The 18,854-nt window shown below is 37.6% G+C and overlaps 1 protein-coding gene across 3 annotated transcripts in view; it reads right to left on the bottom strand.

Annotated features, from left to right (window-relative positions):
• ANKRD28 (ankyrin repeat domain 28) overlaps positions 1–18,854 on the bottom strand; it is a 162,706-nt gene that overhangs the window by 109,902 nt on the left and 33,950 nt on the right. The window contains exons 1-2 of one of the 3 annotated variants that reach the window (XM_025198934.1): positions 17,172–17,367; positions 15,951–16,034 (exon numbers count right to left, since the gene is read on the bottom strand). In XM_025198934.1, the coding sequence (XP_025054719.1) occupies positions 15,951–16,034; positions 17,172–17,288 (201 nt within the window). In that variant the 5' untranslated portion in view covers positions 17,289–17,367. Of the gene's footprint in view, positions 1–15,950; positions 16,035–17,171; positions 17,368–18,854 lie in introns of those variants that run through there. The other 2 variants (XM_006019583.3, XM_014517957.2) reach the window with 2 other exon arrangements.

Raw genomic sequence — 18,854 nt, 5'->3', positions numbered from 1 at the left:
TGCCCAAGTGGGAGGACTCCACGAACATCAGGAGGAGGAGACTTCACGTCTCGTGAAGATCTCTAAGCGCTGTGGAGCCTATTGAACCCAGCGTGAATATCAAGAAGGCAAAAGGGGTCTGATCAGCCTCTCGCCTCTCCCCGTCACTGAACGATCCCTCGACGTACCCTTCCCTGCGCGCAAAAGTTCCACGGAGCCTCGAAAACTTCGTGTGAGTGAATTGTGAGTGAATCCAGAGCTCTGTCCGAGTCCTAAAACTAGGATTTAAGCGAAGCATTCCTGGAAGTTTTCCAGCCTGCACCGCAACCACCTACGGTGTAAGTAAACAATCTTAAACAACCATTAAGTGTCCGTGCCTAATTCTAGCATGCTGCCTGCCTTCCCCGACCCGGCGTGTCCGGGCTGCTGGCCACAGCCCGCCGCGCGAAAAAGGGGCCTCGGATTGCTCCCGGCCCGCACAAACAGATTTCAGAAAAACCAAAAAGGCTAGAGTTGAGTGTCTTGGTAGACAGAAGGAATGTATGGCTGCCAGCTGGTAGCACAAGTGCTTGTTGTGGCAGCCACCATGACAACAGTAAGGTAACCAGTGCAGAGTAGTTGCAGCAGCAGTGGGATAAGCAGGGCAAACGAGGCGACAGATGCAGTTAGGTAAATGGCTGCAGGCTTGGTAGCTGCTTGCCATGGCAGAAGCAGCAGCAGTGGTGGGCCAAGAAAACATAGGAAAAGCAAGGGCTGTGTTGGCACAACCTTCAATCATCCCTTGCTGCTGATGTTTATGTCCACCAGGGACTCATATTATACAGAAGTCCACACTCGCCACCAGTCAAGCCTCCAAATTCCCTAGCTTAGTGATAATCCAAAAAGCAGAATAGAGCTTGTCTGCAGGCCAGAAGACCATGTTTTACACCCCTGCTTGCCTTGCCCCCTTCCTTGTCCAGGTAATCCCTATTAGGTGTCTGGCTACAGCTTAATTTTTTTGTGAAGATGGAGGCAAAGTAGCTGTTGAGTAGCTCTGCCTTTTTTGCATCTTCAGTTAGGAGTTCCCCCTAGCTTGTTAACAGAGGATGCACAGCTTCCTTTAAATATGCAAGTATGCAAATATCCTTTGCATCTCATGCTGACAGGAGAATGGTCTTCAATATGGCTTGGGGTATAAAGTCTCAAAGATCTCAATATAGCACTGCAGCGCTTCAAGGAATAATGGGCACTTTTACATATGCTCCAAGGGTGGGGGGGAAGGCACTTTAATTAGACTGTCTCTGACAGCCACTCCAAAGCATCACAGCGTTGTGTGCATCAGCATCCCTATGCTTCAAAATGGTGGAAAGGGTTAAATGAGCTTTAGTTCAAGAAATCCCACTGCCACTTCGAAGCGTAGGGATGCTGATACACAAGAGACTGTCCTTAAATTAGAGTGGTTCTCAGAACTACTCTGATTAAGGTGCCATCCCCACATTGGGCTAGGGAAGGCCAGTTTTCCAGTCCTGATGCTTGTCAAATAAGCTTTCGTTCAAGCACCCCTGCCACCATTTTGAAGCACAGGGACGCTGATATACAAGACACGAGCAGCTGCTGGAGCACAGTAATTGCCATGCTCTAGCAGACTCATTTAAGTCTGCTCTGACGCACTGTGTAATTAGAGCGCATCGGAGCTGCCTCTGTGCTCTTGTAACAGGCACCCAACAAGCCTTTTTAATCTGGGAGTGAACTGGAAGGTTTAATAATCAACCCCTGCTCAAATGACAGATCTTCAGTGCCAGATACGTTCAGCCAGGAAGTGGGAAAAAATGGTGATGACTGTGCAATAAAACCAGCAACAGATTCATCTATTGCCACCCAAAGCTTTACCATCTGTTCTTTGAAGATATCTTTCAGCTGTGCCCTGCTTGTGGGTCCAGAGAGGTACGCACACACGCTCTCCCATATCAGAAAGCTGTACTTAACCAGTACAGAACCTTCGAGGAAGACGAAGAATATGCTTTTCAATCATAGAAGGTCTAGTTTATTGGGATCCATACGTTTAGTGTCCTTTGGCAGATCCAACCTTCCCTGTGACTGCCAGTACTATGTTCTCCCGGTATATGGAGGATGTAATACTGTTCAAAGTCTTTGGGCAGGACTTGATGCATTCTCTCCACCTGCTCTGATTTCAGGTGAAGCAAAACCTGAACTAACCAGCAATTCTTTCTACGGTACTGATTATAGCAAGAGAAAACCTTCCTATACAGTATAAAGAAACTGCACAGCCACTAGAAAAAGCAAATTTCCACCAAGTTGTCTTTTCTCTATGTCTGGAGACATGAAGCTGAAACTCACCTCTTAGAGCAACCTGTGAAGCTGGTTTCTGACCCTGGGGGAAAGTGCTGTTGAGGTCTGAACAGAGAAGTAAACCAACAACCAGACATTTCTTTTCAGGGGAGAAAAGATTGAAGAAAGAAATGAAGCTGGTACTGGAAACCTTGGCACCAAGCACCTTAGAACTTTCTCAGCAATAAGCCAGGAACAAAGACCTTGAGCTCAGTGCACTGAATGGACTGATTTTACAACACTACAGTGGAGAAACTGAATTTAAAAATATCACCTTGTCTTTTAAAAATACTTCCCCTAGTATCTTGAGCAGGTAAGTACTTAAATGTCATATCAATTTGATGTGCCTGGGTACTATATTAGATATCTGGGTATTATTATAGATGGATACTATGCAAAAGCATCCAAGGAAGGAGGCGGGGCAGGGGAAGAGAAGGACAGAGGATCAACTCTTCCAACATATCTACATGGGTATCAACAACAGTCATCTGCAATTAAAGCTATGCAACCTGTTAATTGAATGTTCTGAATTTTTTTTATGTTTTTAAGTCCTCTTCTACATAGAGATTTCATTTCAGAAGAGGAACTCTGCACTATGTAGCTACATTTTAGTGAGGCAGAAAGAAGTATGACTCACTTTCAGAATCACATTAAAAAGGAAACAGGATATCCGAGACTTCATTACAGAGGATGAGCATACTGCATTAATAAAAATTAACAGGAATTCCACAACTTTATTGAAATTAGATGGCTGTAACAGTCATTATACTATTAATTTTAATTCTTCCCTCAGAAGTTAGTAGGTAATCCTTGCAAGTTAAAACTTGATACAGGTGCCTAAACTTCCCAGAGGATAGCTAATAGAGCTGGCTAAGCCTTCAGTACTCATGCAATCTGATTTCAGACCCACAGAAATAAATCCTTCTAAAACAACATGCATTACAGGAACATCCCTTAGTGGATCAAATCAGTGTTCCAAATACTTAACTAGCAGACCCTTCAGGAGAAAGAAATATTATCATCATCATCAACAACAACGCCTTAGTTGGAAGTACTGAATAAGCTATTTTTATAAGGAAAACCTGAAAAAAAAATCATATTTCTCTGGACAATTTCTTCCTCCCCTGATTTTTGGCTGGTGCAATCCAGACTGTTTCCATAAGCCATTAAAGAGTGTTCAAGTCTTAAAAAAGAAAAAAAAATCCTCCTACATTCAATATTTTGAGGCAATAAGTTTCATAAGCTAGCTTTGTATTGGGAAAGGGGAAAAAGAAAAAAAAACAAACAAAAATCAGGCATGCAACTTCATCTGGCCCTGCGCTAAAGAAAAAGACAACCAGTGTCCAATTTCAACAGACCAAGTCATCTGTGAACTAAATTGAACCCCTCTTTTAATGAGGCTTCCTGAACAATGAAACTAATCCCTTCTGCCAGGACTATCCACCACTACCTTCAGTTTCAACAAGGAGGGAAAATGAAAAAAAAACAAAATACTTTTCCCAAAACAAAGTAAGAGTGATTTTAGAAGCGGGGAGGGGGAGGGAAGGTGGAAAGGGTCCTTGACAGTAGGCAGAGTGGGTTGTTCAATTTTGGAGATCTTGAGGGTGTTGAGGAAGAAGCAGACAGTAAAAGAAGGACTCTCCTGGCCACTTGGAATCCAGCCTCCTGGTTCGGGAGGCAAACAGGCAAGGACAGCTGTGTGCCCTGCTTGACCTCAGAGATGAGCAATCTCATGAACAAAACCCCTTTCCTGCCTGGGCCAGGACTGGGAGACTGAAGGCAGAGGCATGAAGGGATTCCTGCTCTAAGGACAACTGACTGCACAGAGAGCACTCACTGGCCATCAGCCTCACTCTCCTCCTCCTCCCCTTGGGAAGGTGTGTGTGTGGGGGGTGGAAATCAGAGCATTGTGGGAAGCTGGAGAACTCTGTGTTCAAAAAGTTGCCGATTCCTTCAAGGTTATGATTGGAGAAATCTAGCCATATTTAGAGCACTTCATATGATGAACACATCTATCTTCTCACCCTTTAAAGCGCTTCAGAATGTTGCGACTGTCTGGGGCCTAAACCGAAGCACTGATAGGATTCCCTCAAAGCTGTTCACTTGGCTGTGGTGGTCTGGAGACAAGGCTCACTTCGACTGGGAACCTGAATACCTGAAGATGGAACAGCAGAGGTAGACAACACCTCCTCAGAGGCCTTCAAATTCTGTGCGGAAACGAGTACAATTCAAAACTAAAAGAAACTTCAAACAAGGTAACCAAAGGAACTACTAGGAGGAAAGCATCTCCTGACTCATCACTTTACCAGAATCACCACATTAGAAAGGAAATGAGTGTTCCTGTTTGTTGTGGAGGCTTTAAAATATAAACTCTATGTAACTATAGTCTAAAAAAATTGTATGACTTTCTCTTAATCATTTCTCTTAGTGCTGCTCTACCCGGGTGATGCTCACCCTACCCATTCTCATCATCTACAGCCAAAGCGTCCAACCTTTTTGGCAGGCGTGCCACATGGTAAAGGCACACACCCTCCCCAAGTTGCATTTTGATCCCCTTCCCCTCCATGCCATGCTCTACACAGAAGCTGCTTGTGCCATGGCTTGATTACCCCTAATTTATTCTGTTTCTTTTAATACCGTTTATAAACCACTATGACCAATGAAAAAGTATTAATGTAGGAACTCTGATAATTATAGAGAGAAGATATTAAAATAACCACTGGGGTCACCCAGTCCTAAAAAAAAGCCAGCTACTGCTTATTGACAAACTTATTTCAAAATAACTTTCATTTTGCATTACTAGATATCTGCAATAATGAATAAAGCGGTTAATATATCTTTACAGTGTGCATAGCCAACACCAGATATGCAAGCTCTGGAATATTGTAAGTGCCAAGGTTTTATTGAATTCACGATTCCCAACTTTCTTGGACTTCCAGGGTTTCAAAAAGCAGAAAAGTTAAGTATAAAGAGAGAACTGAAACAAATAATCTCCTCTCTCAGGTTTGTCCTTTATGAACATGCTAAGCAAGAAAGCCATTCCCAACAGGTTGGCAGCCAGAGGCAGAATCTTTTTCCTGGGTTATAGTTAATTTTTGCAGAGCTAAGCAGTCCTTGAAGCCTTCCCTTAGACCAAAGATTCTCAACCAGGGTGCCATGACTAGCACGGTCAGTGTGCATACATGATTCATAAGATAAAATTCTGAGTTTTAAATAGGAATCCATAATGTTAAAACATTCTGACCTGCTGTGATCTTTTTGAGGAAAATACTAGCCTGTTTCCTGTAACACATAAAACCATTTATAAGAAGCAGTCATCTTCATACCTGTAGTTTAAAGTAGACTGTTACTTTCTTTAAGGAAAATAAGGCAATATGATTATCCTTTAAATATACTGTTCCTCTGTATCAAAACACCATTTTAATTTCTAAAGTCTTCTTACTTGTCATAACTCTTGAGGCGGGGTGGGGGGCAGAGAAGAAGGGGAAAGGAAGGAAGAAGGTTCACTACTACATTGCTGTCAAAGTCTAAATTTTACATTAAGACTAATTACTCAGACTACTACAGGTAGATTTTCCTAATAACCACAAAATTCTTTTGTTTACAAGTTGTCAACATTATTCCATCATTTTTATTGTTGCAGAAATTGTACAGATGCAGTTTTGCCTACCATTTATTGTGAATAATAGTGAATTATGGCAAATAACTCCTTCTCTCCAGCCCCCTTTGCTGCAAGTTAATCTCATGTGCTTTCTGGAAGACATTTAATAGTCCATTGTACTGTAGGTTACACTGGTGTAATAAGTTATTGTACACAATCCCAATGAATTTCTCTTCTGCATACCAAACACAAAGCTCTTTAAAAAGGCTGATTTGGGATTCTAATTAGCTGCCTTTCTTTCAGTGTTTTTAACCTCCACTGAAATGTTCGTGATATTTCTAGAACAGCTTGCATCCAAAAAATCATTATATGACTCCATTCAAAGTTGCAACTGTTTTATTATACTCGTTTTCAAACACTGAAGCATTTTTTAAATGCAACTCAAAACTAGCTCTTTATAAACTGAACTTATCCCAGTTTTTTCAATCACAGATACCTATAATTTTTTCCCCAAATGCAATTTCTGCTGTTACTCAAATTTAGTTGATAGATTACAATCAATGAACCCTTAATTATATAAACATCCTTCTGCTGTGTAAACAAACTGCTGTAACTTAGGTAGCTTTAGTAAGTAGCTGGCAAGTTAGTAAAAGAGGAAGTTGTCAATTAAACTGACATTTTTTTCCCCAATTAAAAAAATAATAAAAATAAAAAACAAGCAATAAAGCAGTTTGAAGGATCACAGCAAAAGCATCTTAAAAATATCATTAGATTTTTACATAAGGCCTGGTGCCTAAATTTTGTTTAGGAGTTCCTTAGCATATTTTTCCATGCCAAAATGAAAACTCTGTAAATATTTTTTGTTTATACACACACACACACACACACACACACACACACACACACACACACACACTTCCTTCCCTTTATTTACTCCTGTCATCCAGCTCAGCAGTGATGACTGGGCTGAACCATATCTTACAACTAATTCCATTAGTTTGTCTTGTACTTGCCAAGTATTTGGCTATGATTTTGCTTGAATCTACATCAGCTGGGATACCAAGGTGGTCTCCCATTCAAGTACTAACCAATCCTAAAATGGCCTGGCATTCAAAATCAGGTACATTCTATTGAACACAGTTGCCTTTTAATGCTATATGCATGTTGAAAAAAGTCACTGTTTTCTATTTGAAATATTTAATTATGATTAATGTTGACCTTTTATGTTAATTAGAACTTTACTTTTCTTTTAAATGTCTAAATGTTTAAACAGAAGAATAATCCAGAATAAGTTCAACTAGTGATTACAAAGTTCACTTATGAACAAGATCATCTTTAGTTAAGAAGAGTAAGGGCATTTTTTAAAAACTATAACCACTTACAACAAAGTTTAGTGTATATACTTGATAGGAGGCTCAGCTTTACAAATTGTTTTTAGAGTACTTGTTAGGATTGAATTTTGTTTTGCAATTTACTCCTTAAAACTTTTGATGACAATCAGCTATGTGCGCACCCCACCCATATTGTGTGTGTGTGGTATGTATAATAATGTTTTTATTTATATATTTATAATAAAAGCTTATATTTTATTTAATATGCATATTAAATAATATATCATTTAATATGCATATTAAATAATATATCTTGCAGGTAAGCGTTATACATTTTTGTAAATTTATAGACGTTATTAATGTATAATAATGATATACACACACAATACATTAATAATGATGGATATATATACACATTATATATTTATACAATGTCTATAAATCTACAAAAATGTATAACGCTCATCTGCATAGTATATCCTTACAGAAGCTAGATGCTGCCTCTATATTCCTGTCCCCATTAAAAGAATGATTTGTTCCTACCAATAGTTACTAGTAGCAAGTCCCTCTAATTTCTGGGAATAGTTTAGCTTTGCCTCAGCAACTAGACAAAACAGTTTTCAGACCTGGGCCTGACGCATTCTTGAGACAAGTTAGAACAATTGCTGGCAACAATGCCTCTAGAAAATCTTCCACATCAAATGGGAAGATCATTGCAAAAGTGTCTGCATCCTTGCTGAAGCTAATGCTACCAGCTAGTGATCCTCGAGCACTTTGTTGGACCACACATCGTGTGTGGAACTCAATTCTCAACTCCCAAAACAAATGCTCTACTCCCAGCTTAGTTGCAGCCTAAGATTTCACGGTGGCTGGAGGAAGTGCTGTAAGGACACATTGAAGGCTCAAGAAAACAGACACCAACATCAAGAGCTGGGCAGAGCTGGTTGCTCCAATAGTCCTGCAACCTCAATCAGGCAAGCCCGCTTCAAGGGAAGGTGCCTTTCCCTCAAAACAGAGAAGAGAGCAAAGGAAAGAAAATTTCTTCTTGTGTGTTGGGCTAGAAATACAACATTATAACGCTTGTTATCTACCTTAGGATTACAGTCATACATGGCCACAGATGCAGTTGAATTAGCGTTGAAAAGAGTTTAACTACAAGCATTATCCTTCAGAAGCAAGCCACGTTTAGTTCTATATCCAGAACCAAGACTAGACTATTTTGAGCAGGACTCTTTCACAATTCTTCATACAGCTTTGACTTGCTGATCCTCCTACTGCTAAGATCTCTGCTCTGTAAAACTGCTGTAAAATTAAAAAAAAAAAAAAAAAAGTCTCCATTGTTGCTAAAACCAGTTCAATTCCATCAGTGTTAGTCTACACTAGTTTACGCTAGTGTAGACAGGCTGTTAGCATTTTGAAGTGCCATGCATTAACCTTGATAATCAATGTGATGACCAATGTGGTGCTTAAAATAGCATCAGCAAGTCACAAGTTCTGAAAATAGCCCCTCTTGTAAAATCACAAAAGGTATCATTGCTGACAACTGAACTAATTCAGAACTGAAATTTCTCACTTAAAGCAATTAATAAATATACTGACTCAGTTAATTTTTTCTAGCTTAAATATTAAAAAGCTTGATTGAATGGTACATATTAAAATAATACTGAAAATCTTTTACAATCCACATACAGTAGTCAAGTATTTTACAAATAAGTAAAAAATAACTACTGAACTTAAGATAAACAGTTCTTAAAAGATCAGTTTTCCAGTTATATGACATATTATAATAAAAAACAAAGAATAAGATTAATGTAACAAAAAGGCCATGGTTTCTTGTGCTATGAATTTTGGTTACATCTACAAGTTGTTTTAAGATTGAAGCCCTCTCCTCATATTAATATGGCAGGCATGTGCTGATTTATTCAGCAAGTGATTATCAAGTTATTCAATAGTTATTAATACAACTGAAAAACATTCCAAAAATGCAAAGTGAAAAAAAATGTATTATACATCATCTATCCACATATTATGGGCTCTCAAGTGTACTGGATTTTGCAGAATGTTCTAAATTTTGGCTTACTCAGGTCTACCCATGCTACTGAATTGACAGATCAGAGCAGTCTGTTGGAAGAAAGGAGAAACAGATACCCCAAATCCCCGAGTCTGGGGGAGCCAGGAGACTGCGAACTCAACTCATAGCATTTTCTGCTGCTGACCTTATTTTAGTCAATCATACTGATGCTCTTTACCATGATATCCTAGTGGATTTTTTTTAGTTCTACCTTCTGATGTATGGGAAACCAAAATATATGAAAGTTATCCGATTTGCCTAAGGTGACACAGGGAATAGGTGGTAGAACATTAACTTCAGCCAGACCTCACAAGGCTCAGACTAGTGGCAAATCTCCGGAATCTTTATCCCTGTTTATGAAGGCAGTACATTGCATAAAACAACCTTAGACCCTCCCCTAAAAGGCTATTCAGTATTATTTCCCTTTTTATCAAACAAAGAGGTTGCACATCGTTGTTTTTATCAGACCTGGGAACAGAACCTACATCTCTAATACAGTAATAGCTAGTCATCCACTCAGCCAGCTGAATACATGGACTTAGCTGTCCTCTTTGTAGCCTCACTACCTCTTTCCAAATGCAAGAATAAAGAATAGTAATTTCTGATTGTTTTACTGCTTCCTAGCAATGATATTTTGTAAACTCTATAATGGCTGTCATAGAGGTTACATTATAGGGAGTACTACTACTTTAGCTTAAATGTTAAAAGTCCCTTTTCAAGAACTGATAAACCTACTGGCAATCCATGTTTCATGTTCTCATGGTTGCATAGAGAAATTACTACTCAAATTTTGTTTTTATTTTTAAAAGGAAAAAGTTTCACTCATACAGAAAGTATCCTTAAACACTTGCATCTTTAGCCCATTATAATCTCTGAACAGCATCACGCATAGCAAAATACAAGTATTCCACGTTTCAGGCTCCTGACCTATTTCACTCATGGGCAGGTTTTAACATTAAGAGGTATATACAAGAATATAACTCTTCAAAGCTTTAAAGCCCTACAGAAGACAATATATCTTTGGATTTAATAAAAAGAGTTACTAAATAACTGTTTTGGAGGGGATTAGAAAAATTTACCTTCTGGACTGGAATAAAGTATAAACTTTCAGCTCTCTACCCTCAAAAGAAGTGTAATCGGGATAATGAAGGTGATATGCAGAGTTAACCAAATTATAAAAACCATCAACAGCAGTAACTGTATTACGCACGAAGAAAAAACATGAAGAAATTTTCATCTACTGCAATGGCCATTTGCATTGTATAGACAATATATTGGCTCTCTCTACCCCAGGAATTTTTACATTCGATTCATTAAACAAAAGCATCTGCAAACAGAAATATTTTTCAATTACATTACTTAAAAGTGTGGTGAACCTCACTTTGAAATCAACAGAAGATATACAAGATACAATTTTTTTTTTTTTTTTAAATGGAAGTGGAATATAGGTTTATGTTTATTTAATGTTAATGGACCTGATTCCAGTAGGGTCTAGGGCGATATTTTTAAAACACAACTTGTAAAAGCAGATATAGTTGTCCTGAGAGCCGCTCCGCTGACAGCAAATTAACAAGAAGCACAAAAATAAAGCTGGTGTTCTAATCAGGAAAAGTTTGTTTCCATGTTTATTTATTACCCATTAATAAAAAGGCGTATCAAATGTTTCATTTACAGCTCAAAACACAAGTTATCTTACTGGCAACACTTGTAAACTCATAACAGTACTGAGAAAAAAATCCAAACAACTCCTGCTACCTTATACTTTGAAATCAAAACATATGATAAGCCTATGGCAGACCAATGATGTTCACTACTACAGTGTAGCACACTCTCAAGATTTTTTTTCCCCTAACTTAGGTATGAGATGATGTAATTGAAAAAAATTTACACAAAACTGATCAGATCAATTTGCTCTTCAAACCTCCACGTAAAGTCTTTATTTATCCTTTGTGAACCAGAAGCCACAATTTAAGCAATTAGAGTGGCATACAAATTGGACTCTGCGTATTACAACCAATGTATTACAACTACTGAGCCGAAAATACAAACTTTGAAAGTCTAGACAGACATTATACCACAATAGGCTGATAAATAGCATGAATATGCATTGCCTCCCTCAACCCCCAAATACAATGAAAATTTGCTACCCTGTGATTCTCTCTGCTGTGTACAACAACTCATGATATGAAAGGTCACCACTGAACTGAGAATTCTTCCACTACAAGACTCTTGCACAAGCGAATAAACTTAGTGAGTAGTGGCATTTACTTTGATTGTCAAAAGGACATCTGGATGCAGTCACTGCAGACTTCTACTTGCATGTTACCAATGTCAAGTAATAGTTTTAAATCTATTTAAAATCCTGTACTCATTTTTTGTCTGTCTGATATGGACAGACACTTGCCCCCAACCACTGCAGTAATTTAGCTTAGTTTTTTAAACTGATGTTAATTAGACTGGAATCAAGAACAGACAAATATACATCTATCCTAGGGTTTGTTTTTTTGTTTTTTATATAGTACGCAACTGTTCCTGCACCTTACCATTAAGCTTTTATTTGCTTCCCTACTGCCTGTTTGTCTTTAAAAAAGGACAATCCTGGATAAAGAGAGGCCCTGGGCAGACACTAATCTAACTGCATGATGGCAATTTGAGGAATGTTATGCCAAGTCCCAAAAGATGCAGGACCTGCCATGCGGTGTTATTTTGGGGATCAGTAATAAAATACCTCAGATCCAAATCATGTGATATCTGGCATGTGGGGAGCCTAGCATAAGAGAGAAAGCCCCTGATGCTAAATTCCCCAGATTGAGGTTGCTCAATCACAGGTATTGGCAAAGGGCTATATTGCAGCACCTGTGTTGCCCTCTGCACAATCCCAATTGGCTATTCAACGAGCTGGGGCAGTGGGCAACCCCATGTCTGGAACACATCACACAGCTTCAATTTAAAACAGGATATAAACTATTCACAAAGATGTTCCACAATTAAAATGTGAAATACCTTCGTGGCTGGTTTGCCATTTATCCTGTCATTAACTGCACAAGGCATATTATAATTCATCATGCTATTAAAGTCTTACCCACATGATAAATGTAATGTCTGCCGAGAACCTGACAGCCGAAACCTAAACAAGTGCAATGCATCTGCAATTGGGCAAAGTACCCCTAGTTTAAAGATTTGAGTCATTTCCCCACTTCCATTCCCTCCCTGCTTTTCTTTTTAACTGCCACTGATGCAGTGCCAATTACAGAAGGGTAAACTGGCATCTGACCAGGCCCCAAAATTACATTCCATATAGTAGTACCAGTTCTAAACATTTCATTTTTTAAAAGTATTCACTCTAATTCTGAGACTTGTCTGACAGAAAAGAAACAATGTACAGATTTTCATTTATTATTTCTGTATGGTACCTAGCATACAGGTGCCCAGCCTGGTTATGGTTGTTAGCTATTACCACTGTATCAATGTTCAACAAGCATCACCACCGGGCTTTAGAAAGTCAAATATAATTAGAGACAGATGTATCCAACTTGGATTCAATAACATAATCAGCTGCTACAAAACTATAAAAATATATGTACTTGAACTGACTTGTCAGGTTGTCAGTACTGATATTTATATATCAAAATATGAATTTTTATAATAAATGAAATTGGATAACTAGAGAACATTTCCCAAAAATTGTATCAGCTAAATTGTCTTCCTGGATTTGTCACAGTCAACAAAGAATGAATCCGTATCTAATTCATCCTTGGGCAAATTTTAGTTTGGTGAAGTCATTTCAAACTCGTAACAACAAATTTCCACTGCTCTCTAAAAGGAGAGAACCCTCAATCAGCATATTAACTACATAATAACGGATAGTCAGAAAAAAAAAAAAAGTCTACAAGAGGAATTATTGAAGTCAACAGACCTGCACTGAATTTTCTTAGCTAGTATTGGGAGAATAAATGTTATACTTTGTTTCCCATTTAATTCTAAACTTTATTACAAAATATGTTTTCCTTCCATTAATGCCAGTTTATGGCACAATATCAAGGGATATCTGGACTGTATGAGGATACAAAAATCACCCAAGCCTCTCTAACAAATGGCCTACGTTACTGTCAGACAGGTAAGAATATTAAAACATCAAAAATAAATTAAAAAAATATTACAATATAAAAAAAAACCCAACAAACAAACAATCAGGCCATTTTACCAAGCAAAGTTTTTCAGTTCCCACAAAAGAGAGGGGAAGATTTGTCTGCTTGTCAGCATCTGAAAAACAGGTTGCAGGTTGCGAACAAAATATTAAGAAAGCTCAACTTCCCATGCTTTGAAAAGACTAGGACCAACACTTAAGAAAAATGTACTGACAGTGAACCTACTTTTATTAGACAGGATGCTTAGGAAGCTACCCTGGAAGCGAGCACACCTGCTATAGCCTGAATGTTTATATACCTCTTTGCATATGACTAATAATCTTGTCTCTCTGAAGCATGGTTAGGAGGAAATAAAGAATTTTAAAAAATGTTAAAACATTAAAAACAAGATTATTAATGTTTCGCCTGAAGTGTACTTCCTCACTGTAACTGCTTGTCACTCAGAATTATCCTTCTTGAAATATGCTGTCCAAGTTATACCTGCTTTTTCTCTTGCCCCCTCCCTCCCACTCACTCAGGACTTAGCTAGCTGAGGAGTGAATCCATCTATCTATAGTTATGGACTGATTCTCTATGACTGATGAGGTTGTGTAGGAAAGATACTGCATATGCTGAAAACTAAGAAAAATTCTGGCTTTGTTTGCTTTTTTTTTTCCAAATAATGAAATATATAAATTAACTTAATAATTTAAAGTATTTTATGAAAAGCATAAGTATAATGACTAAGATGTCTCAAAACAAAAATTGCAGAAGATGTGGCCAGAGTGTACACAAGAAAAGGCATCTCTGAATAAGAGGCAAACACTAAAAGAAACATCCTGAAGTTACAGAGACTAAAATGTGATATCACATAATCCAGGCTTCTTGATGAATACTAGTATTAAATAAACTGTCACATGCAACTTCTATAAAAGCAAGTACCACGGAAAAGTTTGGGGAAAGTGTCATAGCTGAAGTATTATAGTATAGGCTTACAAAGAAACCACATCACAAAGAAAAAAAAATCCAAATTGAACAAGAACAGAAAAATAGATAAACTACCAGTCTTCCTCACCCAAATACACAATTGTCTTTTCACTTTCATATAGGAGGTTATTATATCCCATAAAACAACTTTGTAAAATAAATCCTTCAGGCTAACAGTAAGTCAATGTCAAGACTTCACATGTACTTTAACAGGCATTACATGAGACCCATAAGCTCCTGCAAAATGCTTTTAAACATCTAAATATACACATAAATGATTAAGCTTCTTCTTTATATTTGCAGTATTCGGGATATACAGAATACAACAGCAATTACTCTGGTGTTGAATTAGACAATATCAGGTATGGTGCTAGATGCGACTGCCAGTATTGATCCTTTAAAACTAATGATATTTTGATAATAAGAAATTTTACAAATAGGAGGAAAGAAATGTCTTTACAAAGTTTGTATCAAACTTTTTTTTCTTTTTTAAAGAAGCAAAACAGGTAATTTTCTTCTCATGGGATAGTCAATACAAAAGGTAAGATATTTAAAATTCCCCATGATCTCTCTAACATCTTAAGATATAATGGTTTAATGTTGCCTTATTTTATATACATTATGCTGTTTTAAACCTGCACTTCTCTCAGCTCAACTAATGAAGCTGGGCAAGTGCCAAACTCATTGGACGCACAGGCCAGATCTGGACCACAGGGCTCCTCATGAGCAAGATCCAGTAGGCAGGACTCCCCACAAGCTGTATGTCCCACAAAAAGCAGTCATAGCATTAATTTCTGCGGCTTCCAGAACTGCCGCTTTGGCACAGTTCTGGAACCCAAGGATTTAAACATCACTATCTCTTTACTACCCGCAATCCCTGCCACCTATCTCAGTCAACAGGGGCAATAAAAAACCCTAATTTCAGTAGTCAAGGGGGGAAGGGAAGAGGAAGAGATGAAAGGGAGTGAAAGGGGGAGACAAGTAACATTAACTCCTTGGCAGCCACAGTGACAAGCTTCATTGGCCAAATCTGGCCCAGGAAGGTGGATGGTCCAGCCCACAAGAATCCCCATTGGCTGGTTCATCCACCTCCTAGGACCAGATGTTTAAAGCACCCCTGAGCTAAGATATACAAATTGAATATTGTGCAACTATTTGATTAAAAACTAATATAATAAACCTAGAATTTTCTTTCCTGCCATTTCTAATACTTGAATATAAACAAGCAAATGTTCAGTTTATGTACAAATGAACTGGAAATCTAAAGCCTAAATGTTAACCAACATTTAAAAATTCTTTTCTCCTTAAATAAATTTAGTAAAATGAATTTTGCATTAAATATATTTATTTCTTTTGCTCCTCTCGTCAGCAGTATCACTACTGTACTTATATGTTATTTACAGGCCTCGTTCCTTTTAGTAAAATTAAGGTACCCAAATAAAGAGTTTTGAACAGGTAAAATACAGGAAGGGACTGTGCTAAAACGAAATTAATCTGTACTTGATAAAAGACACTTTTCTTTTTACCTGAACGTTAACATCTTCTTTCTTAAATATTAGTGCTCGAACTTCATCAGGATCCCCATTAAATATCGCTTGAACCAGTGGTGGCTGAAAAGAAAGACAATAAATTAAATTTATATAAACATACATTCCATTCCAATATTTACTTTACAAGTACATTTTTCTGATGACAACACACCACTAAAAATACCAAATTAAAATACCTCCAATACCCAAGGCAGTGAAGGGAGACAACAGAAACTACAAATGTTGGCTTGGAAGAAGCCAAAAACAAAATAAACCCTCAAGGAAAAAATACATCATACTAATTTTGGACAAACCAATCAACCATTCATTTAAAAAAATTCATCTAGGTTTTTATAAGTCTACTGACAAGCTAAAAGAAATGCACTGAAAAAATCCTTGTTCAAAAGAAACAACTAGTCTAGAACATATTACAAAGTATTCAGAAACAAGTACATCTGATATTCTTAAAGTTGAAGTAGTAATTCATATCTATTTGGATATATGATAAGAAAGCACAGAGTAACCGAAAGGTATAGTAACAAATGCTCATGGATTAGAGACACATTTATTACTAAATATAAAACTGGATTTCCTAGCCAGCATCACAAACTTCTAAGACCATATCATGTCAGAATCAAACAGCAAGTCAGTTAACCAAAGTAAAATTCTGTTGTAAAATTCATATTTTTTTAAGAGAGCACTGAACATTTCTGGAAAGTAGCAGCAGCTACATTCATCTACAATCTGATTTAACTTTTTATTTTAGTATGTGACTGACATTGCTCAGAGTACATCATCTACTGTACCAGTTCTCAAAATACACACAGCTTATTACTGCATTATAATGGTTACATCAGTTTCTAAAGTGGTACTAAATAGATACACCAGTGAGGAAATGTTTACCACAAATGACATTTGCTCAGGCTTGCTAGAAACTGTATACTGCTATTAAAAATAAAAAGCTCCCATTTGTTAACTGTGTCACAAATAAGGAGTTACATTTAAAAAAGAGCCCTTGAAAGTTTTAATTTCATAAGTAAGTTTCAAACATCTCTCTGCTTAACATAGCTAGTTTACATTTTTAATTACAACTGCTCGTTCAGTGACAAAATAATCCAGTTACTACTTTGCATATTTATGTAAACCCTCTGACAAGCATCATGGGAACTTTGCCGCTCTTACAAACATTGAACATTTAACAAAACAGACAGGTCTTACCAACACATTTCCAGAAGGTGATGGATGCAGAGATAGGTTTTCCTGAGGTAATTTGGAAATAAATGTGGGAGAATCATCTTCTACCTCCTCCAAAACAACAATACAGACTCGACTCATTCGATCAGTTTGAAAATAAAAACCTATATTCAGAACAGCGCTGTAGAAATCGCAGTCGAGGCAGCCCAGAAAACACTTTCCTCTGCCTATATACTCACAAACTTAAGTTCTGAACCTATTGCTGGTGTTTTAATACTAAAAAAGGACACTGTTGCACTTCCTTATATTTCATTTTCTATATTTAACACCCTGGGGTGCTCAAATGATCCTGTTTAAAAAAAATGTATTTTTTTCAAAATATGATTTCATCCAACATCTACACTACAACACTGGATTTGTGGAAAATGTATCAAAAATAGTCTTCAGTATAACTACATTACAGTAAAAATGTCATTGTAATAAATCTCTGTTACGTCCTTTCACCAGCAAATGTTTTTCTTAATATCGCTACTTCTACAGCATAAATTTATCCACACAGTGAAATCATTGTTGTAGACGACATGACACTATCCTGTGTAGAATGAAACAAGGAACAATTGCTCTGACAGAGATGATCACAGCTACACAGTCCCACAAGGTCAGTTTCCAATTAACAGTATCAGGCTTTCTGGTGACTGAAAAATAAACACAACTGTTCTTAATGGTTCAGGTTCTAATCATTTTGCAATTTGGCAACTTCATTTGTCAATGTCAAACACAGTCCACACGAATTTTTCAGCAGTCCTTCAGAACATGATGCTCAGAGGTTGACAATTCTTTCCCATGCAATAAAAATCTCTGCAATGTACAGCAAAGCTGCAGTACATTTACATGCAATGAGTCAGACCACAAGGGACAATGGAAGTCCTGGAATAATACTGCCCGTTTAATCCAGATTTCCCAAATGACAGAAATGTAGATAGCTTTATTCCATCAGTGACAGGAACAACGCAGAACATTCATTTTTTCTCAATCAGGCAGTTGCTGTGGCTGCTCCAACAGGGAAGGCATTAGACAGAAATGCTGTTAAGGAAGACTGCTTCAGCAAAAACAAGCAAGCTACCAAGGCACAAGGGCTCAGATTACTGCCTTAGACTTCTGAAAAAGCAGTTCATCACTCAAGTGTTTCTTTTGATCACCATGTGAATACAGTTCCCATTATAGTCTTCACTCAGAGGAGAGGAAAGAAAAAAAAAAAATTAAAAAAAAAAAAATCAGACTCTGTGCATCTTCTTTGAGCCAACTTCTTTATTCGAACATCTGTCTCTGTGCCAATTGGATTTTCCTCCGGCGTTCAACGTTCTTCTTATCAGTTTTTTTGCTGGTGATTTTTAGATTGTGTTGAGCAGTTCATGCAAAGCTACTGCCTCAATGGGTCATTAAAGAACACATTAACGGCACAAAAGTCACACCCACAGAAGCATTCCAACTGAGCAATAGTCTAAAGAGCACAGACTGCAGACCTGCAAGATGAAATGCCTAGTAATGCTCACGTTACACTTACCAGAGAACTGAGCCACTGCTCTCTAATGCAACTTCCTCTAGCAAAAAAAAAAAAAAGGGACTTTTGGGCAGTCTTCACATTTGGAATGTTTGTACCAGTTTGATGACTAATTCAGCTCAAACGTAAAAATTCTATAACTGAAG

This window comes from Alligator sinensis, unplaced genomic scaffold (genome assembly GCF_000455745.1).
Source record: "Alligator sinensis unplaced genomic scaffold, ASM45574v1 scaffold29_1, whole genome shotgun sequence".
In the NCBI taxonomy this organism is placed as follows: domain Eukaryota; kingdom Metazoa; phylum Chordata; order Crocodylia; family Alligatoridae; genus Alligator; species Alligator sinensis.
This window is presented reverse-complemented; position numbering and strand designations above follow the sequence as displayed.